The 19,990-nt window shown below is 41.4% G+C and overlaps 1 protein-coding gene across 2 annotated transcripts; it reads left to right on the plus strand.

Moving 5' to 3' along the window:
- The first annotated feature begins 28 nt into the window (after nucleotides 1-28).
- On the plus strand, nucleotides 29-6,706 carry tmem234 (transmembrane protein 234). Of its 2 annotated transcripts, XM_068006657.1 has the most exons (5): nucleotides 29-90; nucleotides 1,279-1,430; nucleotides 2,245-2,311; nucleotides 4,817-4,909; nucleotides 5,153-6,706. In XM_068006657.1, the coding sequence occupies exons 1-5, from the start codon at nucleotides 78-80 to the stop codon at nucleotides 5,227-5,229; spliced, it is 402 nt and encodes a 133-aa protein (XP_067862758.1). In that variant the 5' UTR covers nucleotides 29-77; the 3' UTR covers nucleotides 5,230-6,706. The 2 variants fall into 2 exon arrangements, with proteins under 2 accessions (XP_067862758.1, XP_067862757.1); XM_068006656.1 differs by lacking the exon at nucleotides 29-90 and having other exon boundaries at nucleotides 1,260-1,430.
- Nucleotides 6,707-19,990: the final 13,284 nt, after the last annotated feature.

Consider the following 19,990-nt stretch of genomic DNA (forward strand, 5'->3'; position numbering starts at 1 on the left):
CGCCCTCCTACCGGCGGAAGGAAACCCCGTGGGGGTCAGAGGTTACTCCGCCCCCACAGGCCGCTGCTCCTGCTGCCATGGTGACTTTCTGTGAGTTTTTACTGCATCTTATTATTAAAACCAGTATACAACAGAGCCGGTAATTCCCCACTCATTTCGGTGCATCTCACTCAAAAATAAACGTTCATTTTGATCATAAATCTTACTCCTAACCCTCCCTTTATCTTGCAAGTTATAAGAGAATCACTTTTTTCCCCCCTGATGCCTGCATTAACTTTACAGACCTCATTATTCTTGGCATTTTGTTTATGAGTAGGTCTGATTTCACTGGGATTTTTTAAAAAAACGACACACTCATATTAATCACCTAAAAAAAAGTTAATACTGTCTATAAGATCTGTTTACATGCATAATTGGGTGATACCTGCAGTAAAAGTACACATCACTTTAAAACAATATGCAGTGTAGAAAATACAAAGTTATAATAGGAGGCAATACAAAGTGGTATATAATTTTAGGTGTTCTAAAAATATGAAATTTAGGATTTCTCACTGAGGTTCTTAGACTAGCCTAGAAATAATGACCCTTGTTTGACATGCTTATAGTCTCCTTGAGATATCTATTTCAGGTAACCTATAGGGATATAATGTGATTCCTCTGTGAATTTGCAATCATGTTTGTTGGGTGAATAATTTTAGATTATTTATTTAAGCTTTTTGCAATCCATTCCTAAAAGTCCCATCAGTCCTTGAATTTCTGAATGTAGTTCTATGGTTGTCCCAATTTGTCCAAGGTTGAAGCCAGCCACTATCAAAATTTTTGCTCTTATGCAAATACAAAATTTTCTCCAGGATTTAAGCTGACAATGATGACAAATACTCCAGATGTGCTTTAAAATATGGGTGGTCTATTTTGGATAAAAATGGTGAATTGAACAATGCCTTGTACTGTGTCTCTGAAATGGAGGTTTTGAAATGTACGATGTTTGCATTGTTGCTTGACATCAAAGCATAATTCCAGTCATATGCAGATATATGAGTACCAGTCTGTAACAAGCTGTTTAATAGTAAAGGCATTGAACCCGAGGCATTGTATGCTTATAAAAAGTTACATAATCCACACAGTCTTTTCTCCTTTTAGAACCTACCACAAAGCCATCACATTCTGGAGGACAGTGGTTTGTTCTGGATTGTGGAGCTTTCCTTAATCTGCCACCAGTGTAACTGAAATAACAGTCGATGGGAATTTGCTAAGAATCTTCCATGTTTTCTATTTCAGTTGAAGTTTCCTGCCTCCTCCTGGTGGCACTGCTTTGGGGAGGAACAAACCCCTTTCTGAAGAAGGGCACAGAGGGGATAGAGAAGGTTAAGACTAGAAATGTTGTCACTCAGCTCTTTGCAGAGATGAAGTTTTTATTTCTTAATTACAAGGTAAGAAAATTACTTTGAAATACTGCATTGCAATTTGTTAAAACATCACATCAGAAATGTCTTATGGGGAAGTCACCAATTTTTGTTCTTTTTGTCATCTTTATTTTAAATAAAAATTAAGCTGGTGGATTGGTCTAGGTTGTGAACCTTTCCTTGATTTGACATCAGCACAATTTTAAGATCCCCCTGAAATCAGTGTTTGTTTGTTAGCACCAAAAAACACCAAACATGCATTCTTTTGGTACTTTCTTTCCAGCCCTCCACAACTCTCTACGCTGCAGCTGTTTTTCATTGCTTATTCCCTAACCCTATCAGACTGTTCAGCTGAACCCAAGTACTGATTTAACAGTTTGCTCACGAGCCCTGCCCAATTCTCCATTCTCCAACTCTATCAGAGTCCTGAATTATTGGTTTAACCCTTGCTTCTCAGCCTCACCACCCCACCCCCATCCCCGCAGCTCTCTAGCTATGCTCGAATAATTATCTGTTCTTTCCAGCTTCCCAATGTTTGCTTCCCAGATCTTCTTAATCCTCTACTATCTGTCCAAGAATTGGCTCATTGCTTTGACACTTATTCCACCCGGCTGTATTACTGTATCAGGCTGAAATTATATAGGGCATTTCTCGACCTCAGGACGTCCGAAAGTGCTTTACAGCCAACTAAGTACTTCTTGAAATGTAGTCACCGTTGTAATGTAGGAAGAGCTGATCATCACAACTGTTCCAGACAACCCATGAGCAATGTCATCTGCTAGTATTAGAAGAAAAACTGAGAAACAGTATTTACTTATCTTCTTGCATTTATGTTTTTCAGTATTTGGTGCCTTTTCTTTTAAACCAAAGTGGATCAGTTATCTATTACTTCACATTGGCTTCTACAGGTCAGTGTGCTTATTAATTCTAATAAATGCTTTACATTGCCAATGTTTTATTAAAGCCACAGCTATATTCAGCAGCCTCTGCATCAAATGCCATTTTCTAAGGCCTTTCCAATTATTTGAAACTACAAGCATAATTTGGAGCAGATGTGTACACCTTATATTTATTCTCATCTCCTTCACTTTGCCAAAGAACAACTTTGTAATCAAACTGTTTAACAGGCTTTTTTGCAACATTGGTGAACCTCCCAGGGATGTGCGGTCTGGAGCTCAATTGGGATGTTTAGCTGCCGACTCCATCCCTCTCCCTGGCCACTATCTGAGGCTGAACCAGACCGTTTGCAACCTTGGCGTCCAATTTGGCTCCGAGATGAGCTTCTGACCACATATCTGCTCCATCACCAAGACTGCCTACTTCCACCTCCGTAACATCGCCCGCCTCCGCCTCAGCTCATCTGCTGCTGAAACCCTCATCCATGCAGTTGTTACCTCTAGACTCGACTATTCCAATGCTCTCCCTTCTTCCACCCTCCATAAACTTGAGCTCATCCAAAACTCTGCTGTCTGTATCCTAACTTGCACCAGGTCCCGTTCTACCATCATCCGTATGCTCGCTGACCTACATTGACTCCCAGTCTGGGAACACCTCGATTTTAAAATTCTCATCCTTGTTTTCAAATCCCTCCATGGCCTCGCCCCTCCCTATCTCTGTAACCCAGCCCTACAACCCTCCTCGATCTCTGCGCTCTTCCAATTCTTCCCTCTTGCACATCCCCGATTTTAATCACTCCACCATTGGCTGCCAAGGCTCTAAGCTCTGGAATTCCCTCCCTAAGCCTCTTCGCCTCTCTACCTCTCTCTCCTTTATACACTCCTTTAAACCTATCTTGTTGACCCGTGTCCTAATACCTCATTTTGTGGCTCGGTGTCAAATTTTGTTTGATAACGCTCCTGTGAAGAGTCTTGGGACATTTTACTATGTTAAATGCAAGTTGTTGTTGTTGTCAGTTTTCCTTTTTAGTTTTCTCAATACAATAATTTTACTGCCCAAAAATGGTAAATACTAGTTCCTAGACCAGTGTCAGTCATGTTTTGTAATTACCCTGTAAGAGGTGCATGATGACAGTGTGGGTTGATTCAACCTCAGATGTTTCTCTGTTGGGGAAAGCATCGTGGAAGATGCTAAGCATAGACGTGACAGCTCTGCTGCTACTGGGATTTCACACTTTAAAAAAAAAATTGTGATCTAAGCGATGTTGGCAAGGTCGCATTTATTGTCCATCCCCAGTTGCTTCTTGAACTGCTGCATTCTTTGTACATTCTCCCACAATATTGTTAGATGGGGAATTCCAGGACTTTGACTCAGGGAAGATGAAGAACCAGGGATACATATCCGAGTCAGGATGGTGTGTGATTTGGAGAGGAAATTGGAGATGATTGTGTTCCCATGACGTTGCTGCTTTTGTCCTTCTCTGGCAGTTGTCCTTATTTGGCAATAGTGCTCCTGTTCCTTTCATTGTATCTCAAAGAGAGGAATCTACAAAGGAGCAAACTAAAGATATATTTAAGTGCAACAAACTTGGTGCATCTCAGTAACACAAGCAATTGGGTGTTTAATGGCAAGCCAGAAGGTCATCAACATACTTACTGCTCGAATGGACTTGACAATCGACCGGCTGGTGGCTTACCACGAATCTGGCTGTACTAAATCCAATGCCTCTCCTCTACAGTCCGCTTCTATGGAACTACTGTCTCCCAGTTCTGCTCCTACATATCACAGTGCACGTGCTACATTGCCTTCAACAGCTTCACCTCTGCTTGGACAATCACTTCCATCCTATACCAAGGGTCCAGTCCGTCATTGGTTTTCTCTTCTTCGCTTTTTATGTACTACCCTTTCCCATCTAGAAGCATGAGAGCAGCTTTCATATTTGTACTTATAAGACCCAGCTGTGCGCACTGCCTCCTGCATTGATGCAGCTGCCTGTCAGATGCCAACCTAAAGAATTGGATATTGGAATTAGTGAAAATATTATAATTAACAACATGGCTGTTTGTGCCACTTGCAAATCTTAATTTCAAACCCAGTACAATTGTGTGATCTAAAGCATGCATCGACTCCCTGCACTTGATAAGTGACATAGCAGTTACAGCTGCACTGGCGAGCATTGTGTGATGGGAGTCTGTCATTGCAACTACAGTCCTCACCGTTTATAATGGGCTCGTTCATGCGAGCGTGATTTGCCCGCTATACGCAGTGGCCAGTGTATCGGGTTAGATCAGTTTCAAGCAGTACTTTGACAGCTTCAGAAATTAAAACTTAACTCGTTGTTTAACTCATCAGCTCTGGGATAAATGAACAGGATCAAGGAAGGTTACTATGTTTAGCTTTCATTTTAATTCACTTTTGTAACATGTTTATTTAATGATGATAGTAGATGTACATAATTATTCTTACTTACATAACTCTGAGAGGTGATTATTGAGTGAAAATTTCTGTGTTTGCAGATCTGTCGTTGGCTGTGCTCTTATCAAACTCTCTAACATTTCTGTTCACATTACTAACCGGAAAGTTGCTCGGGGAAGATATTGGTGGTAAACGTAAGTACAATATGTATATTAATACAAAATCTTTTATATAAAGCATGACCAAAGTATAATTTGCAGACCTTAACTTTGCATCACTGTGTTGTCCACTGCTTTAGCAATCAGTCAACAACAAATTTGTTAACACACACCAGCTTCATGTAAATAGGGTCATTGTAATGACATTACCAGTCTCATTTATTGTGTAATTGTCAAGTCAATTTTTAAAAACATGCTTTTTTTAATGTCTTTTTTCAGAGGCTATGACAGGAATGTTACTGACTATCGTGGGCGTTACTTTGTGTGTTGCCAGCACAATCAGCATGGAAACTTGACATAAAGGGAACCTGACATATCAAAAGGATGAAATCAAGTTTTTGTTCTATAGCTGTATTTGATCATCTCATTGGATGAGGAAGAAACAAAGTGCACAATGGCAAATGAGCAAAACTGTTATCTGGATGTATCGCAGAATTAGAACAGAATGGATAGTCAATATCCAAGACAAGCACTTTGAAAATATGAAACTGTACTGCAGTTGGCATGTTTACATTACATTGGAGATTTGAACAGGAAAAAAAGGCTATAGCTATCTTCAATCTGTGTCAGATTACAGGCCAGTAATTTTCAATTCTTGATTGCTGCTATTTTAGCAATTGAAATTTGCAGAGTAAGATCTAGTACTGATGCATATTACAGTGAATGGAGGAGACAGCCATTTCCTGGCATAAAAAAAATCATGAATATTTTTCTTGTGAAGTGAAAGGCTTTGTAATACTGAACATCAAAGAATGGAAGCTATGCTGTAGCTGATTGGAAAGGTAGATCCGCTGTGGTGAATGTAAAGCTGAACAGTAGTGACAAACAAGGTCAGGTACTCTGACACCTTTTTATTGTTCTAAGCAAAACCCCAGGAATAATCAATTAGAGTGTGAGCAACACTTTTTAAGTCTGTGATACTTTTTTTCTGCCACTAGATGGTATTAATGCGTATATTTCAATTTTTGTTTACAGGAACTGATTACTGTAACAATATAGTACTGTTGTGTATCCATAAATCTATGGACACAAAGTATCTACACAATTTTTAGTGAGGTTTCTAAGATTTTCCCAATAACATATCCTTTTTCATCAGTGTGCCTGTAATTGTGGTAGAATATGTATGGAGTTTCCTACAGGGAGCTCTGGGATACGGGAAATAATTTATCTGATGCATTAAGAAGATGAGCTTGTGAGTCTGAAGGACAAATTGGACGACATGCAAATAAGGTACCATTGTGACAATGGGGAATGACCTATTGTGAAGTCATTTTGTTGAATAACAACATTTATCATCTAGCCAGATACAATGTTTGACTAGGATGATTGTGTTGCATTTGCACTCTTTTAATTAAAAGACCATTTTTATTATTTTTTAATCTCTTCAGTTACTGGATTTTCCTAATACGTGTGTGTACATAGCATTTACATGTGGCCAATTTTTTCCTCTTCCAAATTTGTTCAGCCATTCCTGCTCAATGGTCAAACTAGGCAGGGTGAATACTGCTATGCAGTAGATTGAGCTGGGTATGGCAGGAACAGCCATTTTTTCTCAAACAGGCAATGCAGAATACAGGCACCTATGGCAGAAATGCAGATAATTGGATTCATATGCAATATCCACCCAATCCATTGCCTGTTTTGAACATTAAACCATGGTATACAAATGTATATAAGAACTTGTGGTTGCATTTAATATTAGTTGTTCTACTGCTCCTATGTCTATCTCCCTTGTTCATTCTGTAAAATAAAAGTTGAAAATGCTTGATCTTCTATCCTGGGAAAAACCAATCCAGCAACAGCAAGATTTGCAAATAGAAAGAGGTGAAACATTAACTAACATTGATGTGAAACTGAGTCAAGGAAAGAAAAATATATTGCAGCAGCACATTACAAGTGACTACTGTGGATTACAAGGTGATAGCTATATGGCCTGTTCACAGCATCTAAACAACAAAGTCTGATTGGCTGCTGAAGGTCAAGGGTAAAGAAATGTTACGGATCTTATAATTAGAGTGGCTCACTAGAGTATATTCACAACACTTTAAATAACTAAATAGGACATTTGGAGGACATTTGAGCTATGCTGTGATACAGCAAATTAGTTTTTTGTGTTTTAAGTATTTTATGTGCAATATTATGCCAAGATTTTAAAGCATCTTGATTTAAAAATTACTTATCTATAACATATTGAAATTTTAAAAAATTCCTCCTTTCTGTCAGTTTACTCCCCTCTCCTCTTGAAGGGTACATTTTCATGGTTGGTGGTATCCCCCCCCTGCCTTCTTGAAGGCGTTATTGACACCATATTGCAAAACAGTGCCGTAGGCGCTGGTGTGCCTGCTACTCTCCGGAAGGCATTATTGATTCTTTGCTGAATTACGGTTCTACAGTTGTTCTCTTGTACCTAAACTGTGAGTGTCAGCAAAAGGGGGTGGGGACGATATGGAAACAACTGAATCTAATCCCGTTCTCAACTGCTGTCTATGTTCACACTTTCTGCAGGACTCAGTAGATAGTAATTAGGAGCCATGGCCCATTTTACCTCTTTAACCAATATACCCAGAGGCCAAACGTAGCATACTGACACCGCAGCTGAGATCAGTTAACTTAGCATAAGTGCGGATGAAACCTGAAAGTTCTAGTTTGTATGGCTCAACTATTCACTGTCTTAACCAGGTGAGCCATCTCAGAAGCTCTTATCTATCAGTTTTAATGAAGACTTTTCAAGAGCATGTTGATTTTTTTTTATCCTGAGGACATGAGTATATGAAGAGTATATATATGCGACATTTTTCTTTCATAACACACCGTATGGTGCAGGTTAATTAAAGAGTGAGAGACAATAAACGGAAAATGGGCCACGCATGTGTATGCTCCAGCACAAGGTACTGGAGCACAAACACAACTTTGGCTAATGATCAATTAGCCCAGGACCACTGGCCAAATAAAGTGCCCCCACTGATGTCTCAGCTGAGTTCAACAAATAGCACTGACCAAAGATGAAATCTAGGATGAAATCTTTCTGATTTGTGTCATTAGTACTGGCCCATGACCAGTGCAATAAAGGCACTCACCTCATGGATCCAGCCCTTTCCACCTGCTTTCACCTGACGTGAATCATAAGAGATGGGAAACTCAAACAGGTAAGGTTAAATATATTTGACATTTCCAATACAAAAAAATTAAGTGCGTCAACTATCGCAGTGAGGTTCATCGCCCCTTTAAGTATCAGCCCACCAGCCTTAAGTGGGGACGGGACTTCCAGATTTCTGTGGCACAAGCGCATCCTAACATGCCTAGGTTAAACCCAGAATGCGGTCCCGCTCCTAAAACCAACTACTTTTACTGCCCACCCTCCTCCAACCCACCCGTTTTTGGGGGTTAAAATTACCCCCATGGTCTTTTAGATATGGTGTTAAAGGCCATCGTCTGATCTCTGAGATGAATGTGAAAGATCCCATGGCACTATTCAGGGAAGAGCAGGGGAGTTCTCCTGTTGTCGTGGTCAACATTTATCCCTCCACTAACATCACAAAAAAAAACATAATCTGGTCATTTATCTCGTCGCTATTTGTAGGACTTTGCTCTGTGCAAATTGGCTGCCATGTTTCCCTACATTACAACAGTGACTACACTTCAAAAGTACTTAATTGGCTGTGAAACAGTTTGGGGCGTCCTGAGGTTGTGGAAGGTGCTATATAATTTTTTTTATTATTCATTCATGGGATGTGGGCGTCGCTGGCAAGGCCAGCATTTATTGCCCATCCCTAATTGCCCTTGAGAAGGTGGTGGTGAGCTGCCTTCTTGAACCGCTGCAGTCCGTGTGGCGAAGGTTCTCCCACAGTGCTGTTAGGAGGGGAGTTCCAGGATTTTGACCAAGCGACGATGAATGGCGATATATTTCCAAGTCGGGATGGTGTGTGACTTGGAGGGGAACGTGCAGGTGGTGTTGTTCCCATGTGCCTGCTGCCCTTGTCCTTCTAGGTGGTAAAGGTCGCGGGTTTGGGAGGTGCTGTCAAAGAAGCCTTGGCAAGGTGCTGCAGTGCATCCTGTGGATGGTACACACTGCAGCCACGGTGCGCCGGTGGTGAAGAGAGTGAATGTTTAGGGTGGTGGATGGGGTACCAATCAAGCGGGCTGCTTTGTCCTGGATGGTATCGAGCTTCGAGTGTTGTTGGAGCTGCACTCATCCAAGCAAGTGGAGAGTATTCCATCACACTCCTGACTTATGCCTTGTAGATGGTGGAAAGGCTTTGGGGAGTCAGGAGGTAAGTGACTTGCCACAGAATACCCAGCCTCTGACCTGCTCTTGTAGCCACAGTATTTATTTGGCTGGTCCAGTTAAGTTTCTGGTCAATGGTGACCCCCAGGATGTTGATGGTGGGGAATTCGGTGATGGTAATGCCGTTGATTGTCAAGGGGAGGTGGTTAGACTCTCTCTTGTTGGAGATGGTCATTGCCTGGCACTTGTCTGGCACGAATGATACTTGCCACTTATGAGCCCAAGCCTGGATGTTGTCCAGGTCTTGCTGCATGCGGGTTCGGACTGCTTCATTATCAGAGGGGTTACGAATGGAACTGAACACTGTGCAATCATCAGCGAACATTCCCATTTCTGACCTTATGATGGAGGAAAGGTCATTGATGAAGCAGCTGAAGATGGTTGGGCCTAGGACACTGCCCATCCTAATGGGGCTTTCTGCCTTATTTCCCTGGAAATATGCCAGGTCCACCCATTAGGAAGGGCCACCAGAAGACGTAGGAATTAAATGTTGTGCCTGGCCCCTCTCCACCAAATTAGAGGATCTGACAGGGCAGGCAGCAAGGCCACAGAGGCTGAAAAAGGTAAGTGGAACTTTAAAAAAAAATATTAGTTACAGGGATCTTTGGGCTGGAGGCCTTCTGGCTGCTGTGTTTGGACAACAGCGGTTGGGTTTCTGCCCTGATTCTGGGCGCATGCCTCTTCTGTAGGTTGGGGAACTTTGGGCCAATGCTAATGACCTATACCTGGAAATGTAGGCGGCTGCAGGTCATGTGGAGTGGAGTACACTTCGCTTGACCTGTGCTCAGGCAGAAGGAAAATCGAGGCTATATTGAACACAAATTCTAAGATTTAAATCTTATGTTATGGATTTTATGGGACATTACAGATGATAGTCAATGAACACAGTGTCAATAAATTCCAGTGTTAGTAAATGACAATGATAAAAGGTCAAAGTGTCTCTTGCTCTGTGACATCACAATTATCTAGTTAGGAATCTCTGTTACTAAGGTGATTGCCGGGATACAAATGTATTAGTCATTTTAGAATCTTTGATACTTGTTAAATATCTGAACCCTTTCTCTCCCATTACTGCTCTGTCTGTTTTCAAAACTCTTGGGGTTTATCCAGCTCTAATAGGTCAATCATTTTTTTACTTAATCATTTAGCATTTACACTGTGCAGCAGGTAAGTTTAATAAAAACTAAAAAGAGTAAGAAACTTCTTTACCCAAAGAGTGGTAAGAATGTGGAACTCGCTACCACATGGAGTGGTTGAGACGAATAGCATAGGTGCATTTAAGGGGAAGCTAGATAACCACATGAGGGAGAAAGGAATAGAAGGATATGCTGATAGATGATATAGGTTGGGAGGAGGCTCATGTAGAGTTTAAACACCGGCAGAGACCAGTTGGGCCGAATGACCTGTTTCTGCGCAGTACATTGTATGTAATATGTAAACCCTTATAAATACTTTATATGTTGTGAATATTTCCTGTTTGCATTTTTTAAAGTTATATTTTTGGTATAAAATATGGCCTCTTCGATCAAAATGATTTGAAGCCTGAAATTTTTATTTCACTTTTTTTGGAGTTTATTCAGGGAAGACTTTAAAGACACTTCAGCTGTTGAAGGACACCACAACAATTATACTTACTTCCCCTTGCAGACTACTCACTTTACAAGTGCTTTTCATCTAGAAAGATTTAATAGTCTGAGCTGCAAACCTCACCCTATCACTAATGACACTCCATGTTAAGCCAGCAGTAGGTTAAATTCAAACAGGGCTATTTCTCCCGGCTAAGAGAGGGGACGGGCTGAAAAGTGACAAACTGCAGCAAACAGTCCGAGTGCAAGGCCACCCTGGGCCTTTAATTCACCATCACTTAATTGGGAGTGAGAAAGACTCAGCAAGTTGAGCAATCCAGTCACCCGGTACATTTCTTCATGTGTAAAAAAATACATACGTTGGTCTGTCTTTTTATTAAGTTGTCATATTTTCTGGCATGGTAGCGATTCCCCTCCTTACCTTTGAGATATTGTATATGTAATGGACACAAATAGTGCAAATTAAATAACTTCCCCATCTTCTATAAATTGTCTCACACAAAGTCTATTTTGTAGACAAGATTTTAACGGTTGCTTCTGACAAATTTGAGAGGGCATTTTCTCCCTCTCCTGACAATTTATTCAGGGATATGGTTCCACAGGTATGAGTAGCTCTCTAGTACCTCATCCAAGTGGCCATTCTAGTCAGTGAGTATCAGCAGACTATTGAATGATGCCAAGCATCATAACCACGCCCCATTCTGTCCTCACCCCACATCCAAACACAAGCACAGTATGGGACACCAGGGCCTAAATTTTAGCCTGGAGCTGGGAAGACAACGGCCGGGGAGCTGGGGGGATTCCCTGATGGGAAACCCAGAAGTACGGGTTTCCCGGACAACCTTATGATTTTGACGTAAGGACGTCTTTTTTTATTGGTGGTGTCCCGCCCTTCAGGTCAGCCTGATTGACAGGCTGGCCTCAGTCAGATAGAAGAAGAGCCAAGAAGCGGATGCAAGAAGGTAAGTCTTAGATGGGGGTGTCAGTTGTGGGGGGGGGGGGGGGTCAGGGGTCATCGGGGGGTTGGGGTTGGGAGTCATCGAGAGGGTCGTAGATCGTGGTTGGGGGGTGTCGCTGCAAGTAAGCTTATTGGGCCTGGGGGAAGCACTCCCGCTCCTCTGGGCCCACAAGCAGTGGTATAAAGGCACTTACCTGCAGTTTCGGGCCTTCTCGCTTCCATTTACATGGTCCGGGAAAGCCAGTCCCTAGGAGTTAAAAACAAAAAAGCTGTAAAAATGGAGGCCCACAACTTTCTTGAAAACTTTTAGTGACCGACCCGCCTCCTAAGAGTGGGTTGGTCGCCCGCCCCTCATCCTGCCTCTGTTAAAACTGGAAATGGGTGGGTTGGGGGCGGGTTTTAGATTTTTAAAATTTTTACTGCCCCCCCACCCCACCCCCAACCCACCCATTTTTCTGAGTTAAAATTTAGGCCTAGATAACGGTTAGGAGTGGGAATGTTGATTGATTTTCCTCCTTCCCATATATTTATTGTTACTACAATGAATACTGTGAAATTTATAGAAAGGTTTTATTATGTGCTTGGCCCATCCTCCATCCCCCACCCCCCAGTGATAGGTTACTTCGCAGACATTGATAGGCTGCACGCTCTTGTGTAGTTAATATATAATGGCATCCACATAGAACCATAGAAAAGACACAGCACAGAAGGGGGCCATTCAGCCCATCATGTCCGCGCCGGCTCGAAGAACAACCAGGTGCCCATTCTAATCCCACCTTCCAGCACCCGGTCCGTAGCCCTGCAGCTTACAGCACTTTAGGTGCAGGTCCAGGTACTTTTTAAAAGAGTTGAGGGTCCCTGCCTCTACCACCAATTCAGGCAGCGAATTCCATACACCCACCACCCTCTGAGTAAAAAAGTATTTCCTCATGTCCCCTCTAATCCTTCCGCCAATCAACTTAAATCTATCTCCTCTGGTTCTTGAACTCTCCGCTAGGGGAAACAGGTACTTCCTGTCTACTTTATCTAGGCCCCTCATAATTTTGTACACCTCAATAAAGTCTCCCACATTGATGGACTAATGGTGTAATGTAATGATTGCAAAATTATCAAGTGATGTTCCAGTTAATTACTGGGAAATTAAATGTAAGTATATCTTTTTAAATGATGCATTTGTAATAGACATATCTTTGATGTCATACATATTGTAAATGAAATAGTGTTAAATTATATAAAGATAATTGATAATTGGTGTGGTTACAAGGCTATGAACACATTGACAAAGGGAATAAGGCTAAAACAACTTATAATCGGAATAGAGATGAGATTACAGCCTCAGAAAACCATTGAAAGAAATATATTTTTTTCTCTCCAGGTTTTTTAAAAGCATGTCTGAGGTTTCAGTGGATTCTGAGCCTCAACCTGAGCCAGTGGAATTACATACTGAGACCAAACCCCTTCCCAAGGATTGTGAAGTACCTTCAGTTCGTACAAAAGTAAGGAAAGCAATTGAGCAGAATAAAAAGTACACACGTGAGGTAAGTGATACAAAACAGTTTAATAGAGTTAGATTTATAAAATATAGAGAACAATAAAGCAAATTTTCTAGCTTTCTCGTTGGAAGAGATAATCTTGAACCTCCACATAGTATTAGGTTTTATGCAGGAAATCATCAGTGTTGCCTGGAGTGGTTCTAGCCGACTAATGTAAATTATTCACAATTCTATCCCATTTTTCTATGGGCTCCCTGATTTATCACCTAGTTGATGTATTTTTTTCCACTCCTTTGCTCATATAATGATGTTTAATCTAGAATAATTCTGGAAATTCACAGTAGCCAGAAGTAAGCCTTTAAATAAGCAACCATTAGCTCCTTTGGCCATAAATGATGATGTTATAAGACAATTCCATATATATCCAGAATTTTTCACCTATCTCTTTCAAAAGTCTTTATTTTTATGGAAATCTGTTACACTCAGAAGTTGTCTTCATAACTGTTAGGAGCAGAACATATGTCATGTCAAGAACAACAGAATACAGTTTTTTGAAGTCAAATACATAGCTACCAATCGCAATTTCTCTATATATGTGACCATGTACATACAAACACAAAGGGGCTGGATTTTCCTCTGTGATTCAATCTGAAATAGGGTGGGATGGTGGAGGAGAATGAGGCAAAATTGAGCGCTGAGGTCTATGACTGCCTCACCGCCCTGAATTCAGTTTCCCTCCCCCACCCAACTTGGATCACCACTGTCCATCCCTTTCCTGACTCCCGGATTCAAATGCTGGCGGGGGCGCTGGGCCCAGGTCCCTAGCCCATTTCCCTCCCGTATGCCCCAGTTACTCTGCTTCTCATGATCACCATGTGAATGGTGATGGTAGGCTGGGCGGGTAGTAGCGATAGTGGCCCCAAGTTCAGGGAATGAAGGGAGAGTGCCTACTAGAGGCCTCCTTTCCTGCGGTAGACGCCACCAACCACTTACCTGTGTAAATCTCAATCTCTGTTGAGGCCTATAAGGCTGCAGGTCCCTTAATCTTTGAGGCCTTTCTACCCTTTTAAATTCCCATTGCAGAACTATTGGGATTTTGTGGCTGGGCACTGGTGGGCTCGATCTTCATGGTGGAAATCTCCTTGGGAGCCTGCCATTCATATTCAGTGGCACTTAACCCAGGGAAATGGCTTAAGGTTGTGGTGTGTGGAAGTCCCATCTAGCTGCCTAATTAATGTCCAGTTTTATGTAGTGCCTCCTAAATTTTGGAGACTGCCCATTTTAAAAAAATAATCCTTTCTGTCCCACTTGAACTACAAAATGTGATTTAGCCAACATATTCTCAAATGGAATAGTTGAACTTCAGCAGATACACATCAATATGAAACAGTGAAAAGTAGCAAACCCTGTTCTTACTTGATGAGGGTACTGTGCTTGTTGTTAAAAAAAAATCTCACCAGGGAAAAACAAGTCGCCAATTGGCTTTGCTACTTTTGACATTCAGTAGCCTAACTAACATTTTGGTAGCCAAAGACTGAATCTTGATCCATTTCATCGAACAGTTGAATATAAATACTATATAATGTGCTTCAAAGAACTAATTTCATTCTCTGCTTTGTTTGATTCCAACTTGTACAGTGCTGTTTACATCATAGCAGGCACCCTAACAATATTAACATTTGAAACGTACCTTCTCTTTCTACAGAAATGCATTGAATGCAGCAACTGTAAAGGGAACAATCAGCATTTAAAGAGAAATTACCAGGGAAGTAGTGAACAAACACCAGCAATTAAGTCCTGCAGGTATTTCATTAGGACATCAGAAGCAGCAGAAGGAGTTTTGTAAGAAAAGGGTCATACTTACATAATCCATCAAATTTCAAATTAATTATTCTGGACAACAACTCAATTTTTACAGAAACTTCTGAAATTAACTTCTTTCTTTGCACAATTTTTAACGAAGTCATCTTTGGGGATTGTAAAAAATAAAAGAAATAAACACTTGCTCAATAAAGGGTCACAATCTTCTTCCGAATGGAAAAATATTTTTCAAAAGAGATCAAATGGACAGGTTAGGTGGCACAATGACCTTTCACATCTGGGACTTGGGTTCAAAATTATTTTAGACCGAGAGGATGACACTCTTCTCTGGCTGCCAGCTGCAAGAGACCTATGCAAAATTAGTTTGTATAATCTTAACCTACTGGGCTTGGACCCACAGTATATCAAATTGGACATTTCTCACAGAAAGACATTATGGATGCTGCCATGAGAAATAAATAAAACCTACACTGGTGCAGAGGTGGTCTTCAGAGTTAAGGCACATTATTGGGTTCTTTAGGTCCCTGGTGACTATTGTTCATTGTTTTTGAGTGCTGTGATTGGACTGTGGGAGCAACATGAGTGATGAATTTAATTTGCCATTGGTCTATGGTAGCCATGAGACCTTGGTAAACATGTGCTTGTAACAAAGAATTGCATTACAATAACAAAGTGAGAGAGCATTTTCAACCAAGTTTCATTGGGCCAAATTCCTCCAAAAATGTGTTGCCAGTGTCATTAATAGAAGAAATATAAATTAGGAGAGGAAGCTTGAATGTTTTCTTCCCATCTATTTATAAATATCTCATGTGTATATACGCCTGCATCCATTACATCTCATCCATTGCACATTTTTACACACAAACTTTTGTCACATGTACACCTGATTGTCTCAATTTTTTAATCAATAAAACAGCAAAAAAATCACATCCATGCAGGTGGGGAACATACCAATCAGCAAGCAGCAAGCAGGAGTGAAAGCCACCAATCATGAAGTTCAAAAAACTATGAATTAAAAATGGCCGATCAGCAAGATCTGCCAATAAAGAAAGGTGAACCAATCAAGTAGCTCAAAATATTTTTTTGAAAGTCTCCTCAGCCACCTTGGATTCTTCACTAAGCTGGAAATGAGATTTGTAACTTAATAAAGATATAAAAAGCTACAAAATTTACAAGAAAATAATTAAGCTTTCCTGTGTTTGAAACTTAAACAATGCTTTTTGTTGGAGCTCTATGCCTTTCTGACAACCTCTAAGTTCATGGACTTCTCAGAGCTATCAGTCAGCTGAAGGAATGACTAAAACTTCCAGTAAAGACCTATGTCTATAGCATGCCTGAATCAGTACAGACACTGTAGAGAAAAATCTCGGCATGTATCAGTACAATTATCTGCAGACAATTTGCACTACAAATCAAAGCCTGGAAAGATAAGCTGTAGTAGTAATTATGAGTTTATTTTTAAAGATTTCAAAATAAGGTAAAACATGAACGTTTAAACTTTTTTGAGGTAAGTTTTAACAGGAAAACTATTTTCTTGGGGTTCTTTATTTGCAGAGACAAAGGAATTTGCTCCTCAAAAGTTCCAAAATACCATCTAATAAAAACAGAATTTGACATTCAGTCACTGTAAACCAATGGCTCTGATAATAATACATTGTGTGTTATATGGTATAGCACCCCCTGTTACAAAACTATGTGTCCTCCCTTTCACCATGATCATCATAATGGGAGATATGCTATTTATTATAACACTATAATATAAAATATAGACAAAGTACAAGCAGGCAAGCAATGGAATAGTGGAATATTTAAATATGTACTTTGATACAAATAACATAATAAATATGCATGCATGAGCAAAGTGATACTGTAAGTTATGTTTTACATTTTACTAGTGAGGATCGACTCATAGAAAAGAGACGTAGCCCAACCAATGGAAGAAAGTGTTCTAAGAAGACCATGAACTATGATGATGGTAGGCCTATGTATACAATAGAGTGAAATTACCAGTCCCAGTCTCAGCACTAAATCAGCTTCATTAAGTGTTCACAAAGAGCTCCCACTATAGAATGGGCCTGATGTTGGGAACGTGCTGAAAGAGGAGAGGCAGGAAATAGCACACAGCTACAGCTCTTAAAAGCAGCACCTGCTAAGTGGGCCCATATGTATTGTTGCTGAGAACAACTGAAGACATGGCTGGAGCAAGGAGCATGTCTGCTCAGCTTTCTGATGCTCCTTTGGAGGTCATCGTGCCAGAAATGCAGTAAAGGATGATTGTCCTCTTTGACATGCCAGGTAACTTTCCTGTGTTAAAACAGTGTTCATGCTGCTCGGCAGGAGGTGGCTGACTGAGTTAATGCAGTATCCACCATCAAGAGGACCTGGAAATGGATGCGGCACAAAAATAATATCCTCAGGAAATCTGCCAAGATTACCTTAGCCTGCATTGCACAATATTAAGTCAATGGGCAAACTATGCATCCCACTAACTGTTTCCTCTCACCTGTTAACACATAGGCTAGGTCCTCAGAAAGAAGTTCTTCCTAAGCATTGTATGCATGCCCGTGCCACCGCTGTTACTTAAAGCTTATTGCGTGACCATTTGGAAAGGTGACCCCACAAATCAAGCTTAACGCATATGATGCATAATGCAGGGTGGCCACATGGTTTTCATTAGTCTGCGTGCTCTTCCAGCTTCCAGCATCTCACTAATTCTCTGATTGCAGGACAAAGCTGCTCATACCAAAAGAGAGCAGAGCTGAAGCAGAGGAGGACTCCTTCGGTTCAGACCCCTCACACAGTACAGGTGTGCTCCACTGGATATAGAGAATGTGGGCCATAGGGAGCTGGAGAACTCCGATATCAGGGTAGTACTATCCTTTTCTTGTTACTCTTTCTCCCCCTACGCACTCACTCACCCATTCACACACATCCATTGCAGCAAAACATTGCGCACACGATATTGGCTACGTAAGCTCTGTTTCTATGAGCTACTTCTTAGCCATCACTGTAACATTGCTCTTCTGTTTCTATAGGTACCTGAAGAAAAGGGAGCTTGAAGCCTGCACCTCACAACACTCAGCATCTCACCCACTCTATCCATTGCAAGCAGCAGCACAGGTACACCTACCCCATCGTGATTAAAGTACAATTTGTTGAGAAGGGGTACTTATCCACCCAGCCCTGCATAACCTTTCACTGTGCCCCACAATCTTTGTACTGCAAACATGCTGATTTTTGCAAAATAGCGCTTTAAAATGTGCAGAGAAAGCTAGAGTAAATTTCTTCAATTTGAAGAGGTAACGGGAAAAAAACATACATGGAGGGCATGCAGCTTGGGAAAGGATGGAGGAAAATTAATACCAAACCATTTATAGGGTTAGTGTACATTAGTTGTTTGTATGGTTGTTTTGAAATGATAAATAAGCTTATATCCTTTCAATTGGTGCCACATTCTTCTCATAGTAGCCTTTTAAAATTAACAGCAGATGCTGGAGGAACAACTAAGCCCATACAAGAAAATGATGGAAGAAGGAAACATAAGAGAACACGGACAGATGTGAGATTTAGGTTTGCGAGTGCTAGGAGATGTGTAGCTCACTTGTCCTCAATTGACTAGCTGTGTAGCTGCATTGGCCCAGATCTTGCATTGCTCAGGGTTCTGCTCATATGCAGATCATGAGACTTGCTGAGCAAGTGCTCAGCAGCAGAGTGTAGCAGGCACTGATGGGGCTGTTGCCTCTCAGGGCAATGTAACATCAGGTCCCTCCAGCCACCAAGCTCATATAACCAACTATCCGCCCTGGAGAGGCCCCCGACTCCAGCCATATTTCTTCCCCCGGCGACATTCGCATGCGGGAGGTGGGCACCAAACTGAGTGTGGAGAATTGCTGCAGCAGATCTCAGGGGCCTGACACAGTGGGAGGAATAAGGCAGTTGCCTGAAGGAAATTTTAGCACTTGCATAAGCCCTTCTTCAATTGAACCCCCAAGGCCCCATCTGTTGTCCTTAGAAAGCTGAGCCTAACAGACAGCCTCTCTCTTGTGCGAAAAATTTTCACTTCAAGTTCCAGTACTCACAAATCACAAGGTGCCCTTTACATACTGTCTGTCTGTCAGCATTGAATGGCCCAGTATATAAAGGCAAAACCACATTTCCAGCAAGAATCATGGGCAATTGTACAAGAACATACCTGCATATCAAGAATGATTTTAACATTGTAATGAAGCTCTCATCTGTTTTGAAGAGAGCACTTTCCACTTGCCTTGTACCCCCATCCCTAAAAGTGTGTGCGCAATGTGTAATTTCCAAACCATCACTACTTATTCTGTGCCATCAGAACAGCAGGGACAATTGGAAAATATACCTTCATATGTCATGAAAAAGCTTTTGCAAGAAGTAACGCACACCTCCAAAACTTATCCATATTTGATGTTACGGAGCCATTTACCTATTGGACGACACTTTATTATGTTTTCACCAAAAATCATAAGTGACTTCCTCTAATAAGACATGATGGCGGGGTGGGGGGGAGGATTTTTCTCAAGGGCAGGATATCCGCCAGAAGTGGGATTAGACGAGACTTCCACTGGCTAATTCTCCTGGGTTGGGGCCAATTAAGTATGCAGGGAAGACTCCCAGTGATATCTCTGCCCGTACTAGGAGCCTGCCACCGCACCTGTGTTGCTGCAGTGTTGCCCTTACTGCAGCAGCTTAAAGGGACTGGCCAACAACTGCCTGGCTCACCACCACCTTCTCAAGAGCAATTAGGGATGGGCAATAAATGCTGGCCTTGCCAGCGCGCCCACATCCCATGAACGAATAAAAAAAAAGTGTTCGATGAGGAGAGGACCAAAGTTGATTTGGAGCCCTGCTGCAATAAATCATTATGGGGAGTGGCAGGAAGCAGCAGAA

This window comes from Heptranchias perlo, chromosome 26, assembly GCF_035084215.1.
Source record: "Heptranchias perlo isolate sHepPer1 chromosome 26, sHepPer1.hap1, whole genome shotgun sequence".
Lineage (NCBI taxonomy): Eukaryota > Metazoa > Chordata > Chondrichthyes > Hexanchiformes > Hexanchidae > Heptranchias > Heptranchias perlo.

Excerpts from the sequence above, each read along its gene's own strand:
- tmem234 (XM_068006656.1), top strand. The coding sequence starts at position 1,263 with ATGTTTTCTATTTCAGTTGAAGTTTCCTGCCTCCTCCTGGTGGCACTG. Across the intron at positions 2,312-4,816 it reads CTTCACATTGGCTTCTACAG|ATCTGTCGTTGGCTGTGCTC; the intron begins GTCAGTGTGCTT and ends CTGTGTTTGCAG. Across the intron at positions 4,910-5,152 it reads GGAAGATATTGGTGGTAAAC|AGGCTATGACAGGAATGTTA; the intron begins GTAAGTACAATA and ends GTCTTTTTTCAG.